The sequence below is a fragment of the Atractosteus spatula genome, chromosome 18 (assembly GCF_055471065.1).
Source record: "Atractosteus spatula isolate fAtrSpa1 chromosome 18, fAtrSpa1.hap1, whole genome shotgun sequence".
NCBI classification, from domain to species: domain Eukaryota; kingdom Metazoa; phylum Chordata; class Actinopteri; order Semionotiformes; family Lepisosteidae; genus Atractosteus; species Atractosteus spatula.
The window spans coordinates 2,681,884-2,705,512 of NC_142723.1; the positions used below are offsets into that span (position 1 = coordinate 2,681,884).

The window sequence follows — 23,629 nt, forward strand, 5'->3', positions numbered from 1 at the left end:
AATTGCTCTTAATTGAAATTAACTCCAGCTCTAAAGGAGATGATTTAATTAGACCCATAAAACCGGCTTGACTAGGGCCCCCAAGGTCTGAGAAAGTGAGGAAAATCAGCAGATACACAGACGCCTTCTCCATTGCTTTTTAGAAAATAACCTGGAGAATGGAGAGAGTCCATACCCCGACAGACTGTAGAGATCACTGTCCTTGCAGCTTTGGGATTCTTCCCCGGATGCTCATCGAGAGCTTTGTGATCCTGTCCACAGGACCAGGGGGATTAATGGACTCGTGGCCGATGTGAGGAGTTGAACTGCAGACGGGGGATTGAGGCGATGTTGCTACAGCCTTCATGGTCGTTGGGCTGCTGGCTCACGAGTGCCCTGGCCTTTTCTGGTTAGTTTAACCCACACACCCGACGTCCCGCTGTGCCGCGCTCATCCATGCCCAGCTGCGGGATGCACGTGTTCTCGCTGAGCGCGAACTTCCGCTCGCTGGCGCGAGCTTCCGGCTCTCTCCAGGGGTGCCGCTCTCTGGGCAGCCCGAGCCGACGCCCAATTTGCTGATCGCGGGTGACGGCGCGATGCTCTAACTGGCGGAGACATTTGTTTGGTCCGGCAGCTTCCCGAGAAGGACTGAGCAGGGCGTGGTGCTGCAGGTGAGGCAGGTGTGTGGCACTTGGGTCCGCGCTGGCTCATTAGACTCATTAGAGTTTCCGGCCCACTGGAATGTAATTAAAGCTAATGGCTCGTGGGTGTCCCTTTGATCCAGGGGACCTGCACAGCATCTGTGTGGGGCTGATCAGAAACATAGTGCCTGTGGCTTTCCCACTCCTGTGATCCTGGTCGGATCTAAACTATGCCAGCTGCCTCAGCTCTCAGATCCCTGTTACATTATTTCTGTGCGTTACTTTTTGGATTTACCTTGGAGATGAACACGAATGAGAAGTCATGGTAGTTACACGGCTCTCTTGCGGTTTCACGTGAATTCTGTACGTATTCATGCTTGTCGCTGCTAGTCCCTTGTTAATTAAGGAGTGGAGAAAGATTGGGATCTTCCGTTCTTATCGTCTACACCCAGGGGTTCTGTCCATAGGGGCAAGAAACATTTGAACTGGTCATTTGAGCAGTTTTAATCTTCTCAATAGTCTTAAGCTATAGATGATTTAGAGACTGAATACCTGATGTGGCTCGCCATACCAATTGCTGGGAGTCCCTTGTGTGAGCTGTGTGCTTTGGTTTACTGAATGCCCGAGATCCCTTATCTCCTTATCTACAGACTTGGATCTGACTTGTAGAACAAATGTTTCAAAGAGTAGGCCTGCCATATTTTATTTTTAGCTGAGAGTGACAATTGCATAGTTTGACCATAATACCTGCATATTGTTTTGTTATCTTCAATGGATGACATTAGTATCACCCTAAAACACAGCTCCGCAGCATGGTAAGACTGTTCTCTGAAACCTTAACGCCAGCCATTTAAAAATCTGAAAATGGGCAGCATCGAATGTGGCTCGATTTATGAGGTATCCCCTTTATATTAAGAATAAAAAGCTACACATGCATTTTCAAGGGTTTTATTTTAAAAGTCAGCAGTTCTTTTCCAAAAAAAAACTGAAAACAGTAAGACAGAAAGCATTATATTTACAAGGGCAGATTTGCTTTTTTTTTGGTATGATACACATTTATGTCATATTGGTAGTTTTTCCTCCTTGAAATACAGCAGTAAGCAAAAATAAATTCAGAAGTCGTCGTTCACAGACAGGAAAATAAAAATGTTCTTTAGGCAGAACCACACCTAAGGCACAAAGCCCTCTCTTGGGACAGAGGGACGTGGGTTCAGAAAAGAGTGCGGTAGTTATACATACTTCCAAAAGAGAACAACAATATGGCATTAGATTCTTTGACGGGCCGATTAAACAGTTAGTCACATCCAAACTAGGTCAGATTGCTCGTACATTTATTTTAAAATCTCAAATAAATAAAATATCTACAGCATCTCTTGCATGTGCCAGGAGTGAGATTCCTTCGTCGAGTTTTTGCTTTGAACATAATTTTATTTACAATTTTCTTTAAATTTCTTTTGATTACAAAATACTTCTGTACATTTTTATCTACGTATATTATTCATAACAAAATAGTTCTTTGTTCACATAGAATAATTTTTTTTTTGTGTGTGTGTGATTTTACCATTTTCATAACAACACAAGGACGTTAGTGCTCTCCATCTGCCTGGTGTGTAACAGCTGTCTGGCTGAAGGGAGAGTTCCCCAGCCCAGCTGGTTCAGGTAAAATGGCTGGCTGTCTGCAGGAAAACCCAGGAATCCTTATTCCAAACCTGGGAGGTCCTTGTGGCCTCTGCCTTTCAGTTATGACACCATTTATAACCTTTAGAAAAAAATGTTCCCAGTCTTTTCAGTCTTGAAACTGTTGGGGCATTTCACAAGGTAAAATTCATAGCTTTGGGCAATATTTGTAGTTTTTAAGGAGCTGAAAAAAATGCACAAGAGTAAATTAAGGGTTTAAGCATTGGGAACAGAACTGGAGTGTTCTAGTTCTGGATCATGGGCGATCAGAAGTGAAAAATTCTACATCACTTCTTGTGTCTGTGCACCGTGCTCTGCTCTGTGACTGAGCTCTTTCCTGAACACTGCACCCAGTGGGCAGGAGGACTGTGAGGTATTTCCCAGACCAGGTGACAACAGTCCAGGCAAAGTGCTTGAGGTTAAGACTGCACATAAATATTATTAGCCCCCAGACTTCAGTGCCCCCTGTGTACAGGGGATCTCGGCTTTTAGAGCATCAACACGGGTTTGCTAGCAGCAGCTCTGTGCAGAGGAAACTGCTTCTGATCCTGTGCAACTTATGTTACTTCAGTATCTAGCTCCATTCATGCTGATGTGCCTGTGCGTTGGAAATTACTTTGCCCAGTCCGCCCAGTGGTCCTTTCACAAGTACCTTGCTATTCTCCCATGAACAATGAATAGAAACTCATTGCATTTCTTTCCATAGCTAACTGCACACAGCCAGGGCACAGGGCCTGGAAGGGGCAGTGAATACGTGCAGAAGTCATTCAGAAATTGTTCCAGTGGGAGTGGTTGGAGGTCTGGAGTGTTGCTCTGCTGTGTGCTGCAGAACTTCATTTCTGACTCTTGAAACTACAGCTGCCTGCTGAGCTTAATGTTAAGACCTATAGCACAACAGCAAAGACCCAGTGAAATATTCTTTTCAGTTGTGAGTCCAGAGCCATGCAGTTGATGCATTAGAGGCCAGGTCACAGTGTGAGTGTGCTTTTGACCTCTTCCAACGAGAGGAATGACCTTTGAGCACCTGAACTCAATGGTAGTCCCCTGCAGCAATGTCTAGCTCAGCTCTCTGAACCCAGCTCACAGGCAGCCTGGGTGGAGCCCCATCTTCACCCTCGACCAGGCTAGGGACTAATGCTCTGGGAGGATTGCAATAATGACGGGGTAGACACGTGTGTATGATTTTATGAAGCAAGATTGTCCACAATAGAACCTGAACCAGTGAGACCAGGCTGGTGCTGAATGGCTTCACATACCCAGCTCCTCTTCATAACTCCAAACACAAAGCCATCAAGCATCTTACACACATCTTAGTCTCTCTTTAATAAGTGCTTGGAAAAAGAAAACAAAAAGATACTAGAGTTAGTTACCAACGGCTTCTTTTACCAGTCTAAAACCACCCAATACCAGACTCAAAAGTCCAGTTGTGCACTGCAGCCAGCTCCTACTGTGTTGGCCCCTGGAGTTGCAGATGTCCTGGTATCTGTTGGGCTCCCGAGCCAGGAACAAGTCCCAGCTAAAGTCTTCACCACAACAGACCATCCCACAAAAACTCTTAGTGCGTCTTCACATTGATCGGATTAACCTTCCTTTCTTGGACTTCGTCCAAACGCACTGGCCATTGCAGGTGATGGCTGAACTGCTAGCAGGTTGCTTCGGAAGCACACAACGGTGAGAAAGCACAGGACTGACAACACAATGGCCAGCCTACAGGTACAGACTAGGGGCCTTTGTAAATAAAGGCAGCTCCTTTACAGAAGATAACATATTCACCAAGCTGCAAATGCAGCACTTAGTCATTAGTCATTGACTAAAATTATTATATATATATATTTATAAATAAATAACTAAAACCTTCTTGCTTTAGCTCTTTTTAACTTTTTTTTGTGCCAGAGAAAAAAAACAAAATCAAATTAAAAAAACTTGAGGATTGTTCGAAGTATGCCAGCACAGCTGACAGGTCAAAAGTTCAAGTTTCAGGCAGTCGGCAGTAGCTAAAAAACAAAAATAAATTAGATAAGAAATCAGCAATAAACCAAGCTGTGACATCTGGGGCTTCCAGATGTGCTGGGCCTTCGAGTTTTCATGAGCATGCGTCCAGGGAAACACTGGGAAGACTGCTAATACGCCGGAGCTCGGCGACTCCCGACAACTCCTGGTCTGTCACCCCAACATAGACGGTAACCCAGAGAGCAGGGAGTGGAGTTTCAGGATGGGACAATCACGATAAGGATCTAGGCTTCATTTGCAAGCTGAGGACAGCAAACCTAGCAGCCTCAGTCTTACAGATCACAAGCAGATTACTGTGTTTATTCCAGTCCAGGCCAGGGACAGGGGTGTGAATTTGTACATTGACTTTGGTAATTCATTAATGTTACCATAGTTACTTAAAGTCAGGCTGACTGCAGCAAAAAAAAATCTTTTTTTTTTGAGTCACGTCTGAGTGATACTAGTGTGCCCACATTAAGGCTTAGGAGAATCCCTTGTGGTCACATTGCCAATACGTTTACACACTGTTGCCTGTGCTTAATAGCAGTTCTATACTCCTGATTTCTGACTTCACAGCCGCATCGTTCACTGCTGCTGAATGAGAAGAATGAGATGAGGCAGGTTCCGTGTTGGTCACCTGAAGAAGTGCAGTTATATTACTGTACATTTACAGTACAACTAAAATGTAAAAAAAAAAAGATTGCCCAGACCAAAAGGGATTAAGAATAAAAGATATTAGCAGTCTCCCCTTCTTCTGTTGCTGCTTGTCCATATTTACGCATCTATTTATAATTTCTAGGAACCAAAAAATGCTCTTAAAATAAGAGTAAACGGCGTTAAAAAAATAAATAGCAGGTGAGCCTCCTGACCAGCAGAGGGCGCTACCTGATGCGCCCATCAGCTCTGGGTGGCCCAAGCTCAGACTTGGGGTCAGGGCTGAGGGCACTCCACATGGTGTGTCCGCAGGACTGCATGACCGGACAGCTGCTGGGCCCCACGGCACACACGTCCACTGCTGACCACAGAGCCCCCACTAGGCTGTCCACCCAGCGCTCCAGTTCGCTGCCCGTCAGCCCTGCGTTGCGCTTGGCTGCCTCCACCTGCCCCAGGTGCACAGGGATGTTGAGGACGGGGTTCAGGCCGTGGAAGCTCTGCTCCATGTAGCTGTTCTTGGCCGGGCCGTTGTGCAACCTCAGAGCATCCTCTGGAGGGGAAACACAAGAAGAAGACTGAGGCCAGGTTTGACAGAGACGACGCACGGGCAGTGTGTGATCGGGTGGTGGTGGTGGTGGGTGGTTATCAGGAAAAGACAAAACAATTAGAATGGTCACCGCTGGTTTTTTACACACTTCTGCTGCATTACCCTGTAACAACCCCTCCTAAAAATTTCTGCCACTTTACGCACTAGATGGAAAAACAGAAGCCGTTTTCAGTGATGTCCGGAAACACGGATGAGGCAGAGCGAGCGAGCGGGGTGCGAGAGGACCGGTGGGAAGGGGGCGGAGCGGTGGCACTGTGGTTAAGGATCTGCGCCTGTGGCGGGAAGGTTGCCGGTTCAAATCCAGCGGCCGGCAGAGGAATCCTTCTCCGTTGGGCCCCTGAGCAAGACCCTTAACCCCAGCAGCTCCAGGGGCGCCGTATAAATGGCTGACCTGTGCTCTGACCCCCAGCTTCTCTCTCTGTCTGTGTGTCTAATGGAGAGCAAGCTGGGGTATGTGAAAAGACAAATTCCCAGTGCAAGAAATTGTATATGGCCAATAAAGTGATCTCTCTCTCTCTCTCTCTCTCATAAGGGCTGGAGTGGATCAGAGCCTGTGAACTCCCCAGCACGGAGAGCGGCGCAGACAGAGGCAGGCCTGTGTGCTCAAGGTAAAGATCAAAATTCCTCAGAATCTCGTAACGGTTATTTTCGAGCACGGGTGTTCGCGGCGCCTCTCGGAGTCCCTCCCTGGCTCTCACCTGGGCGTTACCAGCGTCAGCAGTTCTCTGGGTCCTCATGAAGCATGTATAAAAATCACTGCCCACAGAGGGTTCTGCCAGATCGCGGCCGCGCCAGGAGGACTCTGCGCTCCCCTTGCGGGGCGCCGGCTGACTGCCACCTTGCATGAATGCCAGCCTATAAACGTTCAACGGCTTTGCTTTTAAAAGGACTGTTTGTTGTTTTTTTTTAGGAAAACGAAAACGCTACCCAAACACATAAATCACGGGTGTGGTGCCAAATTATTATTATTTTTTTGCTGTCATTTAATACTTTCCAAACTATGTCTCACAGGCAGTTTTGGAATTCACAGGAGTTGTTTTTTTTCCCCTCTTCCCAAAGGCAGGGAGGAACCGAGTAGGTAAATCACCGAGGCTCTTGCCTTGCCAAGCAGAGCTGTTGAACTGAAGAGGCATTTTAAGCTTAAAAAACTAGCTGGTAACACCCGCTTCGCTGTCATTACTTCAGCGTGCCCTGCGTCATTGTCCAACATCATCCTAGCTGGAATTCAGAGCTTGACGTATCCATGAGTGGCCCGACAAGAGGGGGCGGCTGTGGCCGTGGGCAGCGATGGGTCTGGGCCGAGTCCTCACCTTGACGGATGGGCTGGCGGTTGTGGAAGGCGAGGGGGGTGATGAGGAAGCGCGTCTCGGCCACGGGGCTCCAGTGGTGCAGGACGCGCAGGGTCCAGACGCCGGGCCGCAGGGGGAGGTTCAGCGGGGGGCGGTAGTGGGTGAACTCGGCGCTGGCCTCAATCAGGATGTCGTAGGTGGCGGCGATGACGTTGGTGGGGTCGATCCAGACCACGGTCACGGTCACGTTGGCCCCCTTGCCCCACTTCTGCATCCCCACCGGCTCGTCCGTTGGCCCCATCAGGCCCCCGAAGTTCCTGAACATGCGCTCTTTGGCGTCCCACTCGGTGCCGATCTGAGAGAGGAGAGGAAGGGGGACGGGGGAGGTGGCGGAATGAGAGAGAGAGGGGGGGGGGGGGGGGAATGATGAACTGAGCCGACTCGTACGCGCGGTACAAGTCCCGTGCTCCCGTTCTGAAATGCCCATCTCAAACCGCGCCTCTCGTCTCAAGCGGACAACATGCACTGCTTAGTCTTTCCTTTGACAAGAGAAGAAAACTTCCCAGCTCCGTTATTAACGCGAGAAATGAATGGACAACCAGAAGTTTTTAATTACAATTAAGGTTGCTTCATTCAGAGTGGGAAATGCTAGCCAGCTGACAGCTGATGTAAGGGGCAGAGGTAGGCTAGCTGTCTATGGCTATCACCGACAAGTGGCTGGGCCATGGTCCAGCAGCACAGAGTACAAGACCCCTCTGCAGAAGAACAGCTTGGGCCCACATTCAATCCAAACCTTTGCAACCAGTAACCACAAATTATACTTCTCTACTACTCTAGTGGATTTCCAATTTGTTAAAAACAAAAGACGGCTTGTGGTTTGTCGGGGCCCATTATGTACTGGGTTTGTAATCTGTGATTGGCAGGAGAGTTTAATTTCATTTTATTTAATCAAGGCCTCGGTTTCAGAGCACAGGCTGTAATGGATTTCAGGCTCATTTAAAACGTCTTTATTACACTGAAGTCGGATCAGTGCAGCTGGACAGTGGTTGCGAGGGGACAGGCGATCTTCTTTCCCGATAATCTTGACACTTTCACACTGTGGAATCGGACTGTGCACGCGCCAAAATAACAATAACGGAAAAATGATGAATATTTAATATAGTAGCAACCACAGCACTTTCCCAAATGTGAGAAAGATGGAGAAGAGGGGTACGGGAGAGAGCACTCGGCAGCAGAACTAGGAAACCAGAGACGGATGATGGCTTTGGCCTCTGATCATCATTACCCGAGCTGATTAAAAGGCCCCACAGATCAATGGCTGCCTGTAAGTGTGTCTATATTAAGCCACCCAGAGGTGAGAGGAGTCGTGCTCTATAAATAGACGTGTTTCTGATAAATCAGCACATCCCCAGGGAGTGACACTTCCTCCCACTGCTCCCCCCCACATCAACCCCTTTCCCTCAAATCCAGGACCCCCCAGTGACCTGAACCCCCACACAGGAAGAATTATGTATCTAGACTCCAGCCCATGAAGAAGGCCATGACCATACTATACCATTTAGCAGGTCAACTACACCTGTCTCAGTCTAAACAAGCTCTGACAGAATTATTTTTAGTGTGCTAATCATACTGTAGTTGACATTTAAACTTCTCTAAATGACCATTTTTTGTTCAATGCAATTATTCGGATTCTGCAACGCGTACTGGAACTTTTAAGTGGTGTTATGCTAACTCGTAGCTTATGGACGAAACCAACAGTGTTGAATGGAAACTCCCATCGCAGGTTTTACTTCCCAGTGAAGGAGTGCACGTGTACAGTACACGCCAACGCGGTCCTGCCCAGTCCAGCCAAATGGCCGTTTCCACTTCTCTGTGAAGCTGCCACGTGGCCGGGGGGGGCACTGTGATCACAACTATACAACTGACCGCTTTGATTTGAACAGCCAGGCAGCAGCGGGGACACGCTGCAGCAGGACTCGATTCAAGCTGTTCCACTAAGTGACCTTAGCCTCAGGCTTACACCCAGTCCCCCGTCCATAGCAGCACTCCCACACAAGCGGACAGGTGCTTTGAGGCCCTCCAGACCCGACAGGCGCCCTGTAAAAGGCCCCGATGAATGGAACATTTAAGGTATCGTCAGCTGTATTCTACCCTGGCGGAGCGAACAAACTTTCAAGACCAGTGTACTTCCGGCATTCTATTGATGTAACAGCAGTGGTCTCCAGGTACCAAAAAGCCAGAGGGTCTTCTCTTCCTTCTGAATGACTTAACTGAATCTTGGCTTCGCGGGTGTTAATTCCCCAGGCTTCTTGTGCTTGAGGAGCTGCGAGACTGTGTGAAGCCTGTGGGACTGTGGCTCTCTGGGACCAGGATGTGACGTTACCAGTCTCTTTGTGTGGCAGCAATGGCATGCTTGTCGTTGGAGGCTGACCCCTGATCTAAATGATCTGACAGGACGTCGGATAGGGAAGGTCATGCGAGCGCAATGAGGAAGTTCGAGAAAAGCTGGTCTGATCTGACGCCTGCGCGCGTGCTGGCGGAAGCAGAGCGATGGGGGATTTTCCGCAGGAAGAGGAAAATGAGTAGACGAGCTCTAGAAACCTGGGGGAGGATTTCAAAACTTTAGATAAAGGAGAAAGCAAGGCATGTTTCTTTTCCGGGAGGGCAAAGGAGAGTTTTGAAAATTGGGGAAAAAAAATCAAATAGAACGAGCAGAAAACTCCCACGCGAGGTCTGAGAAACCTCTGGAAAGCTCGCTGCTCTCATCTGGGCCTCCTGCTGTACCACTGCGGGGCCCGGACTCCGCAGCAGAACATGGGGCCCTCGCAGCTCAGCACAGACACAAGACTGCCCCTTCGCCCACGGACGGAGCACTCACCTCTGCGAACTGCAGCCTGCTGAAGCTGTTGGGCGGGTTAGCGATCTTGAACACTTTCTTGGGCATCACCCACGTCTCCAGTGTCTCCAGCTTGCTGGTCGCTAGGTTGGTAGCATGATGCCTAACCAGGTAACCCTGGAAACGGTCGGACAGGAAGTACAAATGGACTGACACTGGGTGTCCCATTGGGAAGTACCTGAGAGAAACAAATTAAGCGTAAGTAGTGTTTTTCAGCCTTCATCCACTGCCTCCTGTCTCCTGTTCCCTGCCTTGGATTTTGAGACATGTGGACTCAGAAGTATTGTTCTGTTGGAGGAAACTATGAAAATGCCTGAGACACAGGTTAAAATCCAATCCCAATCCCAATCTTTCCCTGCATACATTAGAAATATTAAATACTTCTGAATTCCAGTAACTCAGTTGTACAGGAATCATTTTTATTTTAAAACACCTATTAGCAAGTGGTTTTCTCTGTGGGGAGGAGCTGGTAGCTGAGTCTGTGCTGCCTATCGTCCAGACTGAACTGACTGTTCAGCTCCAGCCACTGGCTGCATTGCCATATGCGTAAGAATTAATAACGATCTGCTAACTCCAACAGTTCCCACACTTCTGTGTCTCCCTCCTAGCACAACACCTTCTAGGATTTATTCATTCCCACCAAATGATGGCATTGGACACTGGGTCCCCAACCGTCTGTGAATACACCAGACTGGTTCCAGCACTCCCACAGACTGTGCGGAGCTCCTAGAATTCTCTATCAAGCAACTTTTTTCAGAACTTAAATCCTGTGGTAAAGAAAAGAACCCTTTTGTTTCTGAAGTGCCTGACAAAGGAAAGGAATATCAAAGCTTACATGATGCATAATCTGCAGCTCGGAGGTACTGAATGATATCATTGTGCCAGTAGAATCGTCAAACAGAGATGTGATCAGGAGAAACGGCTGGGTGTTTGGAGCTTCTGTTTGAAGGGCCAGCCAGAGCACTCCTTTCTCCTAACCCTTGACAGAACTCAGCCAGACTCCGTGTTTCGTGTCACTCGCAAGTCATGTTTTTCTTTCTCCCCTCTTCATGCTCATGGAAGGAATGAATGTTTTTTAAGTCTGAAACTGCCAACAATGAAATATAAAATTTCCAACCATTGGACTTTATAGCCCATAAAAATATCTGGCAATTTTGCAAAACCAGCAAAAATTTGAAACTCTGCAGATCTCTTCTGTTTGGGCATTGTATAGACCACAGGGATTCCTATACATATTCCATTCCAGGCTTTTATTAACTGAATGAATAAGGACGTTGAAAGGACAAAGAGCTAATCAGTACTGCAGTGGAATTCAACACAAGGCCAACTGTTGCTCAGTACTGCCAGAAGAGAGACTCTCCCAACTCTCGAAACCCATATAGATTTGAAGGAAAGGAGGTTAAGATCACTGACTGCCTGTGCGTCCTGGGTGCCTCATGGGTTTGGGCACAAGCTGTGTGTTGTCAGGCTGAGAAGCTCCGGGAGAGCCACACAGTCAGGAAAACAAACGGGTCTGACAGAGGGAGCTGCTCCATCAGTACAGCAGCCAGGCTCCCTGGCAGTCTGAGCAAGCTGCCTCCTCATCGGTATTCCGTAAGAGCCTGGAGCTGCTCCATTGCAGCACAGCTACCCTGACGAGCTGAACAGCAAACATTCACACCCCGCGCCCAGAGCCCCAGCACCCCCACGCTCCCAGAAGAGGTGGTGGTGAGCACACAAGCAGGAACAGAGGCGCTATTCAGCGCCTGGCTTCAGGGTCTTCTTGCAGACAGATTCCCCCGTCCTCACTGCCAGGCTAAGCCTCCTCCCTCCCTCCACCTCGCCGCCTGCCACACAAACATCTCCTTGTGCTTCCTCAAAACGTCCGTCTGAAGGCCGACTGTTTCCAAACCTCCGTCGAGCCATCGCCATATTTCATGTCCCAGAACGGCCGTGCTAAACTCTACCAAACGCACACGAACTGCCACTGCAGGACTGTCAGATGGCCTCGGCGGATCTCGGGTTTTCCTGACGGAAAGGTCTGGATTCAGACAGGTAGTTAAGAAGCTGGATGCAGCGGTCCAATGGTGGGCTGGTATCGAAATGGAATGAAGACGTCTACGCTGACTGTTCACTGTTCCCTATCGCTGCTGGAATACCAGACCATCAGATCTCCGCCAAATCTGCCAGCGCAGTAAGCAACTTCGCTGTCTGTGACCCCTAGCAGTTAGGCTAAAATAAATTCAAACCGAAAAGAATGCAGACTGTACTGTATCAGAAAGTTGCAATAACATCACTTAAAAATGTCAAGTGTTCAAACATTTAGAGGTCAGTGTTGGAATCGCATGGCATTACTGAGGCAGGGTAACAAATTCAGCTATTTGATCTAGGGCAGGTTGTGTCATCTGGGGGCTCTTCTGTAAGCCCACCTTCAAGTAATGGGTATTTCAAAAGCTTGTTCTTGACTACGTTCTACCTTTGTGCAAAAAGACATGTGAAGATGAGATTGTATCTAATCTGTCTCTGTACCAGGTCCTGCAGCTCGTAAGAGTGACTGCTCTGGCACGAGAGTCCAGTGGAGTCCTTCTCTGCCTAGAGGTGAGCAGCAGAGCGCCGAGACTCTGCCCGGAGGGGATCCCTACCTGCAGCTGCTGTCGTTGGGGTCCCCCTGCAGGGAGGTGGCAGCACGGGCGAGCCCCAGACGGGCGAAGGCGTGGTAGTGGGTGAGCTGAGAGTCCGAGAGGCTGTGCACGCCGTCTGGCTCCTCAAAGATGTTTTCCCAGTAGGCTTTGAGGCCTGGTGTGCCCCCAGGTAGGCTGCCAAACAGGTAGGCATCCAGCTGGTTGACGATCTCCTGGTTCACGCTGGCTTCGAACTTCCGGGCGAAAAACGTAGGCCGGGTCGTCTGCTGCGGGGGTTTAGAGGGAGCGTGAGTCTGGCAAACTAAGAGTCCCAGCAGGAAAAAATCCGCAGAGAGTGGGAAAAGTGAGATCAAGCGATTACCTCACCAGAGAGTGGTAAAAAAAGAGCTTTGTGTACACAGATCCGTATGAAAACGCAAATAAGAGAAAGCTGAATTATGCCTGGCACAATCTAATAACTGTGTAACTTTCAATCCCAGGTGGGTCTGAAAAATTATTCCTATTCTTTTTTTCCAAATTTTTCTGAGGATTTTTTAGTGAATCTACATAGAGAAGTCTTCAGATGTATTCATACCCTGCATGAGTGGGTAACCAAAAGTTGAGTTTGGAGGAATTATATTAAAAACAAGTTTATAGCTTAACTTTCTGTGTGGCTTCCAGTACTGTACTGAAATGTCTGTAGAAACAGAACATTGTCAAAAGATATCTATTTTCAAAATTTATAAATATCTTGTCTGTTTTGTTAATTGTGCTTTGGCTTTTGATAGCCTCAAGCAGCAATTTCCTGTAGCCTTTTATGAGGTTCTTAGGAGGGATATTGGACCACTCCTCCACAGTGAAACTCTGCAGCTCCTCCAGACTACATGAACTGACCTTGCGATCTGCTTCCTCCAGCTCATCTTAGCTCACAGAAGTGCTGTACTAGAGACAGCAGTGATCAGTCATAAGAATGCTTATTTATTTGCTCTTAACCTTTTGGACAATTCCATTACCATCCCATTCTAACCAAGCCTGGGTTTCTTGACAGAAGGCATGGGTTTTTGGATAAAATATCTTGGCAGGTTTTGAAATCCATCTGTTACTTAGTTCAAACTGGGACATCAAGAACAGGGGATGTAAATCACCCCTGAAGCAGCACTGACTCGTTTCTGTTCCCAACAGAACGGATGATACTCTTTTTCCAACATGATCTTCATCTTTCTGTGCAAATCTTACTCGTGGCGATACTGTCCAATAATTCAGTTGGGATTTTTTTCCCCCAACTGCATCATGTGGTGCCATTTGACTTGGGAGTCAATTAGTTATTTTGAAAATTCACGTCTTTTCTTTTTTTATGTTGCCATGGACACAGACACCAGATTCGCGAGCTTAACCTCGATTGTCGCCAAGGAGACACTTTTCCTGATAATGCAAAAGTTTTTTTTTTGAAGATTCCCAGTTATTGCCCTTGAGAGTAAGTTAGCATCCCTTCTGAATACAAAATTGGCTAAAATTTATGTCCTCATACTAGAGGGGCAGTAACTGTCTAATTAGCCTTGGCCCTCTCTCTGTATGATAGATACTATAGTCAAAACTGGGACTATTCCAGCTGTCTTATAAAAATATTTCAAACCAGAATGATAGCCATTGAGGTTGATAATCCTCAAAGTTCAGCCCTAATAAAGAGGTCTGAACGATAACCTTGAATATTCAGACATTTCTCTGAATTTCCCATGATGATGTGATTCTGAGCATTTTGTGTTAGTCTCTTCTGTGACTTTAATTATTAAGGTGACTTTCAGAAGCTTCTAGAAACTTTCTGAGGCTGTGTAAAATTACCCAATGACTAAATAATATTTTTTTTCCGACAGTTACGTGTTATCGGATACGTATGCAATTCATTTTTTATATTTGTTCTTTTAATATACGCCGATATACAATTTTTTCACGTTTTAATTCAGAAATGTCGAAAAGTCTCAACGCACACTTGCCATTCCATTGCTAATTAAGTTTTTAATTATACTAATCAAGGGTGTAAATAAATTTGGAGGCAACTGTAGTTTCTGGTTGACCGGATTTGTATGAGTTCAGAATTGCAGATACAGATGATCCAGCAAAGCTTTTCTTGCAAAAACAAACCCACTGCGTACAGCTCACAACCTAAAGAATGGAGTTAAACATTGAGCTGCAGACCTCAGATGGCTGATGAACAACAAAGGATTAACATCAATTCCAGCTTTTAAAGCACTTCAAAGTAGCTACTAAAATTCTTTCTTTAATTCTTCAGAAAAGTAATAATACTGAGGGAAGCTGAGGGGCTGCTCTGAAGAAATCCTGCTGCTATCAACTGAGCTTCCCAGGTCGGGGACAAGGGCTTATTAACACTGCGCTGCCGAAACAAATTTCAAGCACCTTCATCACCCTCTACTTTAGCTTATTCTTGAAGGTCCATGACTGGAACACTGTTAATGGCCAATTGTTCTGTAAGAGCAGCTGCGAGGACTCACAGTGAACAGTGCCGTTCTGTGCTTTCCCACTAGCCGACTGTGGTTGACAGGAGCTCATGAAAATCGCTAGATTATGTTCTTTGGCTCACAAACAAAATGTTTCTTGTGCTGAAGACGCTGGAGCTGGGCAACAATTTACTGCGAGGTACTCTGCGGCCAGCGCTCTCAAGTAAGCTCCTGACAGTGGGGACAACGCAGACCTGTCTTCACGCTCTGAACTGGCAGCCTCTCTGACAAACAGCCCACAAAAACTCTGGCCGACAGAGAACACTCTGTGGCACACAGATACATCATTAACAGCCGCACTCCCCGAGATACAACAAAGAGACACTCTTTTCCTTCTCATACAGAAGAGTGTCCCCCTTTCCCAAACTTTTCTCTTCCCTCAGGGTAAATCAAGGTAGAAGTTTAGGTAAATTGAGTTTTTCCCTTTCCAGGCTTTTAAAGAAAATCCCCCATTTAAAAAAAATACAACATGACAGGAGAGCTGCACAGACACAGCAGTGTGCAGGGTGCCTGCCTGATGTGCTATGTTCCAAGGCAGTTGGGGGGCCAGTGCTTAATGCTGTAATTACCTGGGAATTGGCAAATCCCAGGAGTTGACGTGCCAGGGGGAAGGAGCCTGCAGCTGTGCAACAACCCATAACGTTCACAAACATTCATTTGTTACTTCAGAATCATACGTTTAAGCCACGTGTGAACTCATCAGTTTCAGGTTTCCAAAGTAAATTTTCACCTGCATCCCTGATTACAGAAACCGTATGAAAGAATGATTCAAGCAATTACTGCCTGACTGGAATTTTCCTGTAAACTGTAAAACTTTCAGAAGCAGTGCTATGGGGACAAATCTGTCATACAAAACAATGTTTCAGGACACTGTGAAGACTTAATAAGAATGGAACAGTGTTGCAGGTGCAGCTGAGGATTCTTGTCATTTTTTGTATTTTGTTTCATGCAAACATGCAAAAAATCACATGTCCTAAAAACAGATGTAAGCGGATATGAGATACAACACTTGGAGCAGGAGAAAAGGCTCAGGGCATCTACAGTCCAGTCTCAGAGTTCACAAAATCTATAAACCTGTACATTTTGCTACTGGAATCCTTTTGATGAATGACTGTCTTGAAACTGATCCCTAACCATCTCTTCTAATGCTCCTGTTTTAGTTACACATTCTTGACTAAAGTGCAAGTCGGGAATCTCATCCATCAAGATCTTCCTTTTAGTGCAAGGCACAGACGTGGTGCACTCTCACCCTACACTATCACACGATCACAGTGACTTGCTCTTAAATGAGCATGAGCAACCAGCCAAACATCCTCCAGAAGACTAAGACTGGGTACCAAGTCAGATCCAGCAAAACCTCGATGAACTTTTTACATGTCTAACACAGTGCTACTATTTCTCTTTGACACCACATGTGCTAGACTTACACCTGCCTCCACGTACAATCCCCTATCTCCAGTCCATAGCATCTCTGTCTGTGGCACATACAAGATCGTGGTCAACTCCCCCTGACTTCCCCGCTATGAATAAAATCTACTCCGGCAATCACCTTCCCTTTATCTCTGGTCATCTTCAGGTCGGGAGAAGAAAGAGCTAAGGGAGATAATCTCTTCATTCAGGAGTAACAGACAGGCACTGATGAGGTCGCATGAGCGGGAGGCCAGTGGGTGGCGCTGTTCGGGGCCACGGAGAGGAGGCTCACCTGGAAGCGGTGGAAGTCAGCTGGCTTGAAGTCGTTGGGCGAGCAGCCGCACCAGTCCACGATGTGCTTGTACTGGCACTTGCAGCCCAGCTTGCGGTTCCAGTTGGTGATGCGCAGATTGTTGTCCACCATGCTCTCGCAGTGAGGGCTGTTCTCCAGCACCGTGTGGAAGAAGGACTGCGGGACACGGGGGCAGAGGCACAGGCAGGATGATTCACTTTACTGCTGTAAAGGGGGAGTAGCATTTGTAGTCCCACTGCTGAGTGCTGAGTCCTGAGTGCACAGCTCCTCAGTGGACTGGAAATACCTCGGTAACCCATAGAGAACAACTAAGGGGAAAGTGGAAAGTCCCAAGCAAAATGCATCCACATGTCTTCGTCATACCTGCCTGCTGTTGAGCTTTAGCGTGGAGGAACAAGGTACGCATACAGTGCGGTGCTTAGAGAATCAAAAATTCTCCAGTTAACCCTTATCGTCAGAAAGTCTTTTTAGATTCACCATCTGTCCTGTCGGTGATGTCTTATGAGTAATGTTATTTCCTTGGTCTTGGAGTAGTTATACATACATTTTTAACAAGTGATTTTGATTGACATCAGAATCCCTACAGAATTTTATAATACAGGCTATTATGTACGTTAAAGATGAGAGGACGTATAAGGATAGTGGCTAAAAATATATTTTTTTATATTTTACTAAAGTAAAGAACAAGTCTAGGCTAAGGTAGGTACTAAGTAGTATAAATAGCCTCTTGAAACATTATACATAGAGATGTTGGGTTTCTCTTATTCATAGTTTTAATTTATTCATCTTATGAAATTTCATGGCTCAAACCAAATATGGAAAGGTTTATTTGACTCAGCACTAATATTCCAAAAAACCCAACAAATTTTAACTGTGGCTGTTCCCATACCACTTTATGCTATAAAAGACACCCCACGGCACAAATTAGATTGTACTGACACTTGTGAAGATACAGGTTAAAACATTACGGCCCCGGGTTTTAACTTTTATCCCAGCTTACCTTTGAATGACCTAACTAATCCAATGACCTGCATAATTCGTGAAGGTGAACTTTCTTTCTGGCTCTTTACCTGCTGCTTAAAGCCTGTTTAAGACTATTTGGTTTGTAATAAGCTTCTGGATCAGGGCTCAGAGAGCTACACATACAGGACCAGACTTTTCATCACGCCAGCTCACCTGTCTTGACCTGCAAGGGAACGTGCCCTTGCAGAGACTACCCAGTGTCACTCAGAATCTTACCTCTGCGGGCAGCAGGGTGTAGGCATAGAACCGCTTCATGTTGGTGACCAGGTTATCTTGGGAGTTGATGACGTATTCCACAAACTTCCTGTTAAGGAGGAACCAGTCAGAACCTCCATCCACAGAGATGCCTTCGGGAATCTTGCGGTCCCCCAGACGCCACATATGGGTGTCGCACTCGAAGAACAGCCGGTCCAGACCCTGCTTCCGGATAAACCTGGGATACAGGCACACAAACAAGCAGACAAGACACCGATCAGAAGGATCTGCAATGGGTAACCATCTGCAAAACCTTATCTTTCATCACAAACGCCAGAACATTCTCCATATCCCCTTATGTCAATAGGGTGATGCTTAAAGTGTGTCCTTTAAGATGGTTAACTAGAAAAATTGCATTTGCTGATCAATGTGGAGAAACCACCCTAGCAAAGATCACTCTGAAGAGGATATCTGTATTTTTCTGTTGAATTCCATCTGACCTGGTGATCAGTATTTATTTGGTTTGGCTAGAAGTTCTATGGATGTTGGGTGGTTTAACTATGTTGCTATGACAATCACTGTACACCCGTTAGCCTGACTTAGTTTTATTACTGAACCTGTCTTTTGGTAAAATGTGGACATATTCTTCCATGCAGGGAGGTGGTAATCCATCACTCATGCTGGTGGACGGCTGCAAACACTACTGTGTACATCTGTAATCATGCACAAGTTTCGGCATGTTTTCCTCTCAATACAAATTCAGCTCATTAAAACAGAGACAACAGTGCAGACGAGGCAGGCCCAGTGGCTCTAACTAGCATTCATTCCCCTCAGTGACACAAAGCCCTCTAGCCAGTCTGCCAGCTGGGTGCGTGGCGCAACACCTCATTAATGCGAGCTCCCGTGGTGTGGGCTGGGACAGGCTCAGGGAACTCTGGCAGGGTGCGACGGCGGCTCCTCGCCTGCTGCCATCAGAAGGTTAATTAGCACCCACCACCCGGGGGGGGGGTAATTGGGTTTCAGCACCAATGCTCCACAGAACCAACAAGGCAGGGTGCAGTGACATGACTGGGCGCAGACCCTTCTCTGAAAGAGACTGCGCATGGCTAATGTGTGAGGGGCTTTGTACAGGCTTTCCATACTGGTTAGGTTCCAACTGACAGTAGCGTTCCAGCACCTGGACTAAAGAAGAGAAATTGGGAAGACGGTTCAGAGGCTGGTGTGGCATTCGTAGCTCATCCCCATCCAGGAACAGATTGTGTTTTGGTCATACTCCCTGCCTGGAGCCACGGAGGTGAATTCTGCAAAATTCGTCCAGCCTTGGGAGAATCCAGCTCTTCTGGTTGCCCAGTCTGGGGAGCATGGTGGCCGTGTGTGGCTAGGCTGGGCCTAGGGGCCGTACCAGGAAACTTTTACAGCAGGGGCAGGGTGAACACTCACCTGGCATTGTCTCTGCCGTGGGACTTGATGAAGTTCATGTTCCGATATTTAGACAGGAAGGCCACCAGCTGATCATTGTTCCTGCAGGGAAGAAAGGCGGGAGAAGAAGGTCGGGATTATGCCTGGGGCTACAAGTCATTCTGAAGTTAAATCAATCAATGAAAAGTATCAAAAAGAACAAGTCCTGCAGTCAGTTCTGCACACAAGTTAAATGTTAACTATTTTGGACTTTTTACTAGTAACAAGGTAAAAAAAACAATTTACTTTATTCATATTTCATCATTTCATCCAAAAAACTGGGTCTAGAGGTCTGACTCTTTCTAAACAGGAAGCATTTGGTCCTGAACATTTTAGCTCCTATAAGAGCGAGCTTCACTGCTGAAGTTCAGTATTGGAAGACTTGTGCTGCACATCAATAGAGAAGATGAAAACCATCTAAACAAACCAGGTCTCAAGAACATGATCTTGAAACCTGTTACCAAACCTCACGGTCTTATCCTTTTTGACCAAACAGCCTGTGGTTTATAGATGATGTTGCTGATTGTGCGAACGGAGGGCTCCTGTCTTCCAGCAGAGGGAGCTGAAGAGTCTAAACTTGGGACTTTATGGCCTATCCTGAATAACACAGCTCAGTCGTCCTCTGAATAGTCTATAAAACCCGATGTATTACCTTATAAAAAGAAAAAAGTAAAAAAAAACTAAAAGCAGCAAAGAGCCCTTTCCATACTAACAAAGTGAGTGTGTAACCCATCCCTTTGCCTCTGGGTCTGCATGCACTCCTGCTGAGTGAGCATGCTTTGTGTAGCTTTTAGAGCAAACCATGCGGAAGGGCAGATAATATCTGGGAATTAGAGGAGAAGTAATAGAGTGAGCACAGAGTCCACAGCCACCCTGTCCCACCCAGCCACAGAAGGATCATTGCAGCAGGACTTCTAAATCAGCCACAGACTTGCATACCGCCAGCAGTGGAGTGTCGCTGAACTATGGATACAGTCAAAACCATCTTACCTCCTTTGTGGTAATTAGATTATCAAAGGCCACAAGCTTCTTGCTCATAGTTTACAGATGTTACAACAGTGTTTCTCAATCCAGCACACACAGTTTGGCCAGCATTTTACTTCCTCACGGATGTATAGTAGATACATCACACAGCCTCACAGACAGCTAAGGTATTATTGCCCCCCACTCCCAGCGGCAGTACCGACAGACAAAGAAGGCTCCCCGCCAGTTTACACCCCTGATTTTGTTTTGACAGCTTGCCAGCTACCAGCCAGAGGACACAAAGGATCGGAAAAGTAAGACAATGCAGAAACCCACGTTGGAGGGCAGGCTATACTCTCCCTTACAGCGCACAAGCGGTGGCCCACGTGATCTCCGAGAACGAAATGGATTGAGCAAGACAAAGGGAAGAAGAAAAAAGGAAGAAGAAAAGGGGAAGAGGACCAGAACTGGAGGCATTACAGTAAACGGTTATGGAGGTGTGACTGCCTTGCAGGACCCAGTTTTGATTAGGAACACCCCGACAGAGGGATTGTGTCTCCAGGCCTAAGACTGGGCTTGTTCATATCTGCTCTCTCCCAACCTGCCCTCTTGGCTGTTATCGGTCCCAGATCAGTGCGCGAACAGTCTGTGAGCCAGGTTTCTGGCATTACCTCACACTGGCTCTTAAAACAGCTCTCACAGAAGCCCCACTACAGAACTGTGGAAAACACTTAAGTAAGGAAAAGATAGGAAATTAAAAAAACATCGAATCATTATTACTTATCAAGACCTGCCTTACAAATTTACTGATTAATTTGTGGATTTCACCTTGGTTGTAATATTAAATTAGCAGCATCACAATAGCATCTTATTTCTGTTAGCACTTGAGATCCCCATTAAGAGCCACTAAACAGCAGCGCGTGCCCTACAAGAAGAGTTTCTGAACTAATTGCAAAGGACTCCTCTGAAAAATGATGCCGTCAGGATGCCGAAACTCTGCCATCACCTCTGTCCTGCTCTAGCAACGAGGAAACATTCTCAAGACACCGCAGTGCTTGCGTTTTTTTGCAGATTGGGCTTCTTTGCACAGTATTGAGATGTCTTTGCTTCTCTCACCTTCACTCAGCAGCCTACTGTATAGGTAAGAAATAAAAAATCGCCTGCTGTCAGCCTTTTTGCACAACATGCCTCAAATGCAAATTTCCTGGCAGGAAGGCAGTTTGCTTAGAACACATCTCAGCTTCTCTCCCCACCCCATCTCTTCATAAACACTTTCCACGCACTCATCAGTTTGTGTGAGTGCTTGACTGTTCTGCAGCAACACACAGGCACTCTCTAAAGTTCTCCTCCCCACTGACACCTGCCCCCCACCTGTGCCCCCCTCCACCTCGGCAACTTTATTCCATCTCAGTCATACAGCATTTCAGTCATACTGCACACAGTACAAACAATAAAGCCAACCTTCTTCTGAGCACTCACACACCATCTTCTTACTGGCGTTAAGGGAATCTGTGCTCTATCGGGCATTTATTGGTGGCAATCCTGGATTACCCCAGGAAAGGGTGTATGACATGCCCCCTAGTGCCCTGACATAGCTCCACAAGAACCAAGCTGTGACTTATTACTATACAGTGCACACTTATCGTTATTGATTCCTGGATCTTTATTTTTGATAGCCTGAAATAACAGCTGAAATGCTATTGATCTGCACAGGATAGGGATGCTAACACCAACTGAGCTAACAGAACCCCTCACAGCACTAAGCTGACAGACTCTCCCGCAGAGAGGATCTGTCTTCTGCGGAAATTCATATCGACATCGCAGCTCCAATCCTCCCATATACTAGCCTGGTCCACACCAGGTGGGCTACTCAGCCCTGTTTTGCCTGGCTCTCGTAGGTATTCCATATTCATTTAGAAACTATACAGAACCTTTATGTCTTTTCCACCAGTAGCTATGGAGATAGAGCTCAGGCGGTTCCACGCTGGTAGAGAATTGGAGTGAACTCAAGCTGCTGTATGAGATTTTTTGACAAGGCCATGTGACCAGATCTACTCCACTTTGAGCTTGGTGTGGTGTCACATACTTGTTGTAACATGGAAAGGGCTCTGTACTCTCCCTCAAATGCCTGGCCAGATGACGTACTTTGCAGTCTCCGTGTGCAACCCCATGCCTATCCATTCTCTATTCCTTCCTTTCACTTGACCAAATCAGACAGCCCCCCCCCTTACCCCAAACCCCTGTCCCATGTCTTCAACCATGCCTCTCACCGTATGGGGTAGTCTGCTGCACTCAGGTTGATAAAGAAGTCCCAGCTCCAGTCACTCATGGCCAGTAGGTCCTTCATGCTCTGCAGGTACATGGTCAGCAGGCTGGCCCCTCCCCAAATAGTTGACATCCTCCAAGGCGTGATGCGTACATTGGGGTACTGACTCGCCAGTGACACCACCTGTCTGTACAGATAGTTGGAGCGCTGTGGGGAGAGAAAGGAATGCAGGTTTCATCAATACAGCCCAGTGACAAACAACACGGGAAAGGAGAACATTGCCTTCAAAATGAAAGAAAATATGCATGTGGAAGCTCAGAATGAACAGGAAACTGAGAATTAAGAATAAATATATGCATTTCCTTTACTGGACTAAAACCTGGTGTAGCTGTTAAAGTGCACCAATTCTAAGCAAGTGACTCACACTCTGATTACAGATTGTAGCTCATCACCTCTGCGTACAAGAGACAGACATCATGAGCCAGAACACAAAAATAATTCTAGATATCCGCACACTTGACATCTTGAGATAAGTCGGCCTCTAAGAACTGATACTAGTTCAAAACCTCCCAGCTTATACAACTGTAATTAAGTTCTTTCCAAAAATGTTGTCTCATGTCTGAGCCGCACAGCTGTAATCTTATAGCTGCCACTCATATTTCATCTTGTGTGGGATGGGGAGACAACTCTGCCTTAATTCTACAGGGACATTTGAAACTTTTTCAAAAAAATCCAAGACAACAGACAACAGTTTTCCCTGGCATGGGTCTATGGTATAGGAGCTTGTAATTAAGCACTGAGCACCAGTATGATAGTGATGGGCTGTGCGTATCAGCTTCTACACTGAAACACAAAGACTGCACGACAGAGATTTGTAATTGAGGCAGCAGATCCCCTGGTAATAACCTATGCCACATCATGTGATGGAAGTGTCATGCTTGGCATTTATTCAAAAGCCTGACTGCTGGCGCTTCCTCTGCAACAGAGATTCTTTACCACAATGGTGAAAGGTACACACTTCAGTAAAGCCTCTCACTCTTGGAACTGGGGATCTGTCTCTCCTGCAGAGGGTGGGCGATGACCCGTCTTTGAGAGAGGTGTCCCCAGGCTGTTTGCTGGAGATTCTTATTTTTACCCCTGACAAACCTGGGAAACA

The 23,629-nt window shown here is 46.7% G+C and overlaps 1 protein-coding gene across 1 annotated transcript in view; it reads right to left on the reverse strand.

The window, feature by feature from the left end:
* Positions 1–1,556: 1,556 nt before the first annotated feature.
* xylt1 (xylosyltransferase I) overlaps positions 1,557–23,629 on the reverse strand; it is a 56,350-nt gene continuing 34,277 nt past the window's right edge. The window contains exons 4-11 of the mRNA XM_088936546.1: positions 22,478–22,680; positions 19,227–19,307; positions 17,808–18,024; positions 16,548–16,724; positions 12,354–12,619; positions 9,715–9,910; positions 6,858–7,191; positions 1,557–5,490 (exon numbers count right to left, since the gene is read on the reverse strand). Coding sequence (XP_088792672.1) covers positions 5,168–5,490; positions 6,858–7,191; positions 9,715–9,910; positions 12,354–12,619; positions 16,548–16,724; positions 17,808–18,024; positions 19,227–19,307; positions 22,478–22,680 — 1,797 coding nt within the window. The 3' untranslated portion in view covers positions 1,557–5,167. The remainder of the gene's footprint in view (positions 5,491–6,857; positions 7,192–9,714; positions 9,911–12,353; positions 12,620–16,547; positions 16,725–17,807; positions 18,025–19,226; positions 19,308–22,477; positions 22,681–23,629) is intronic.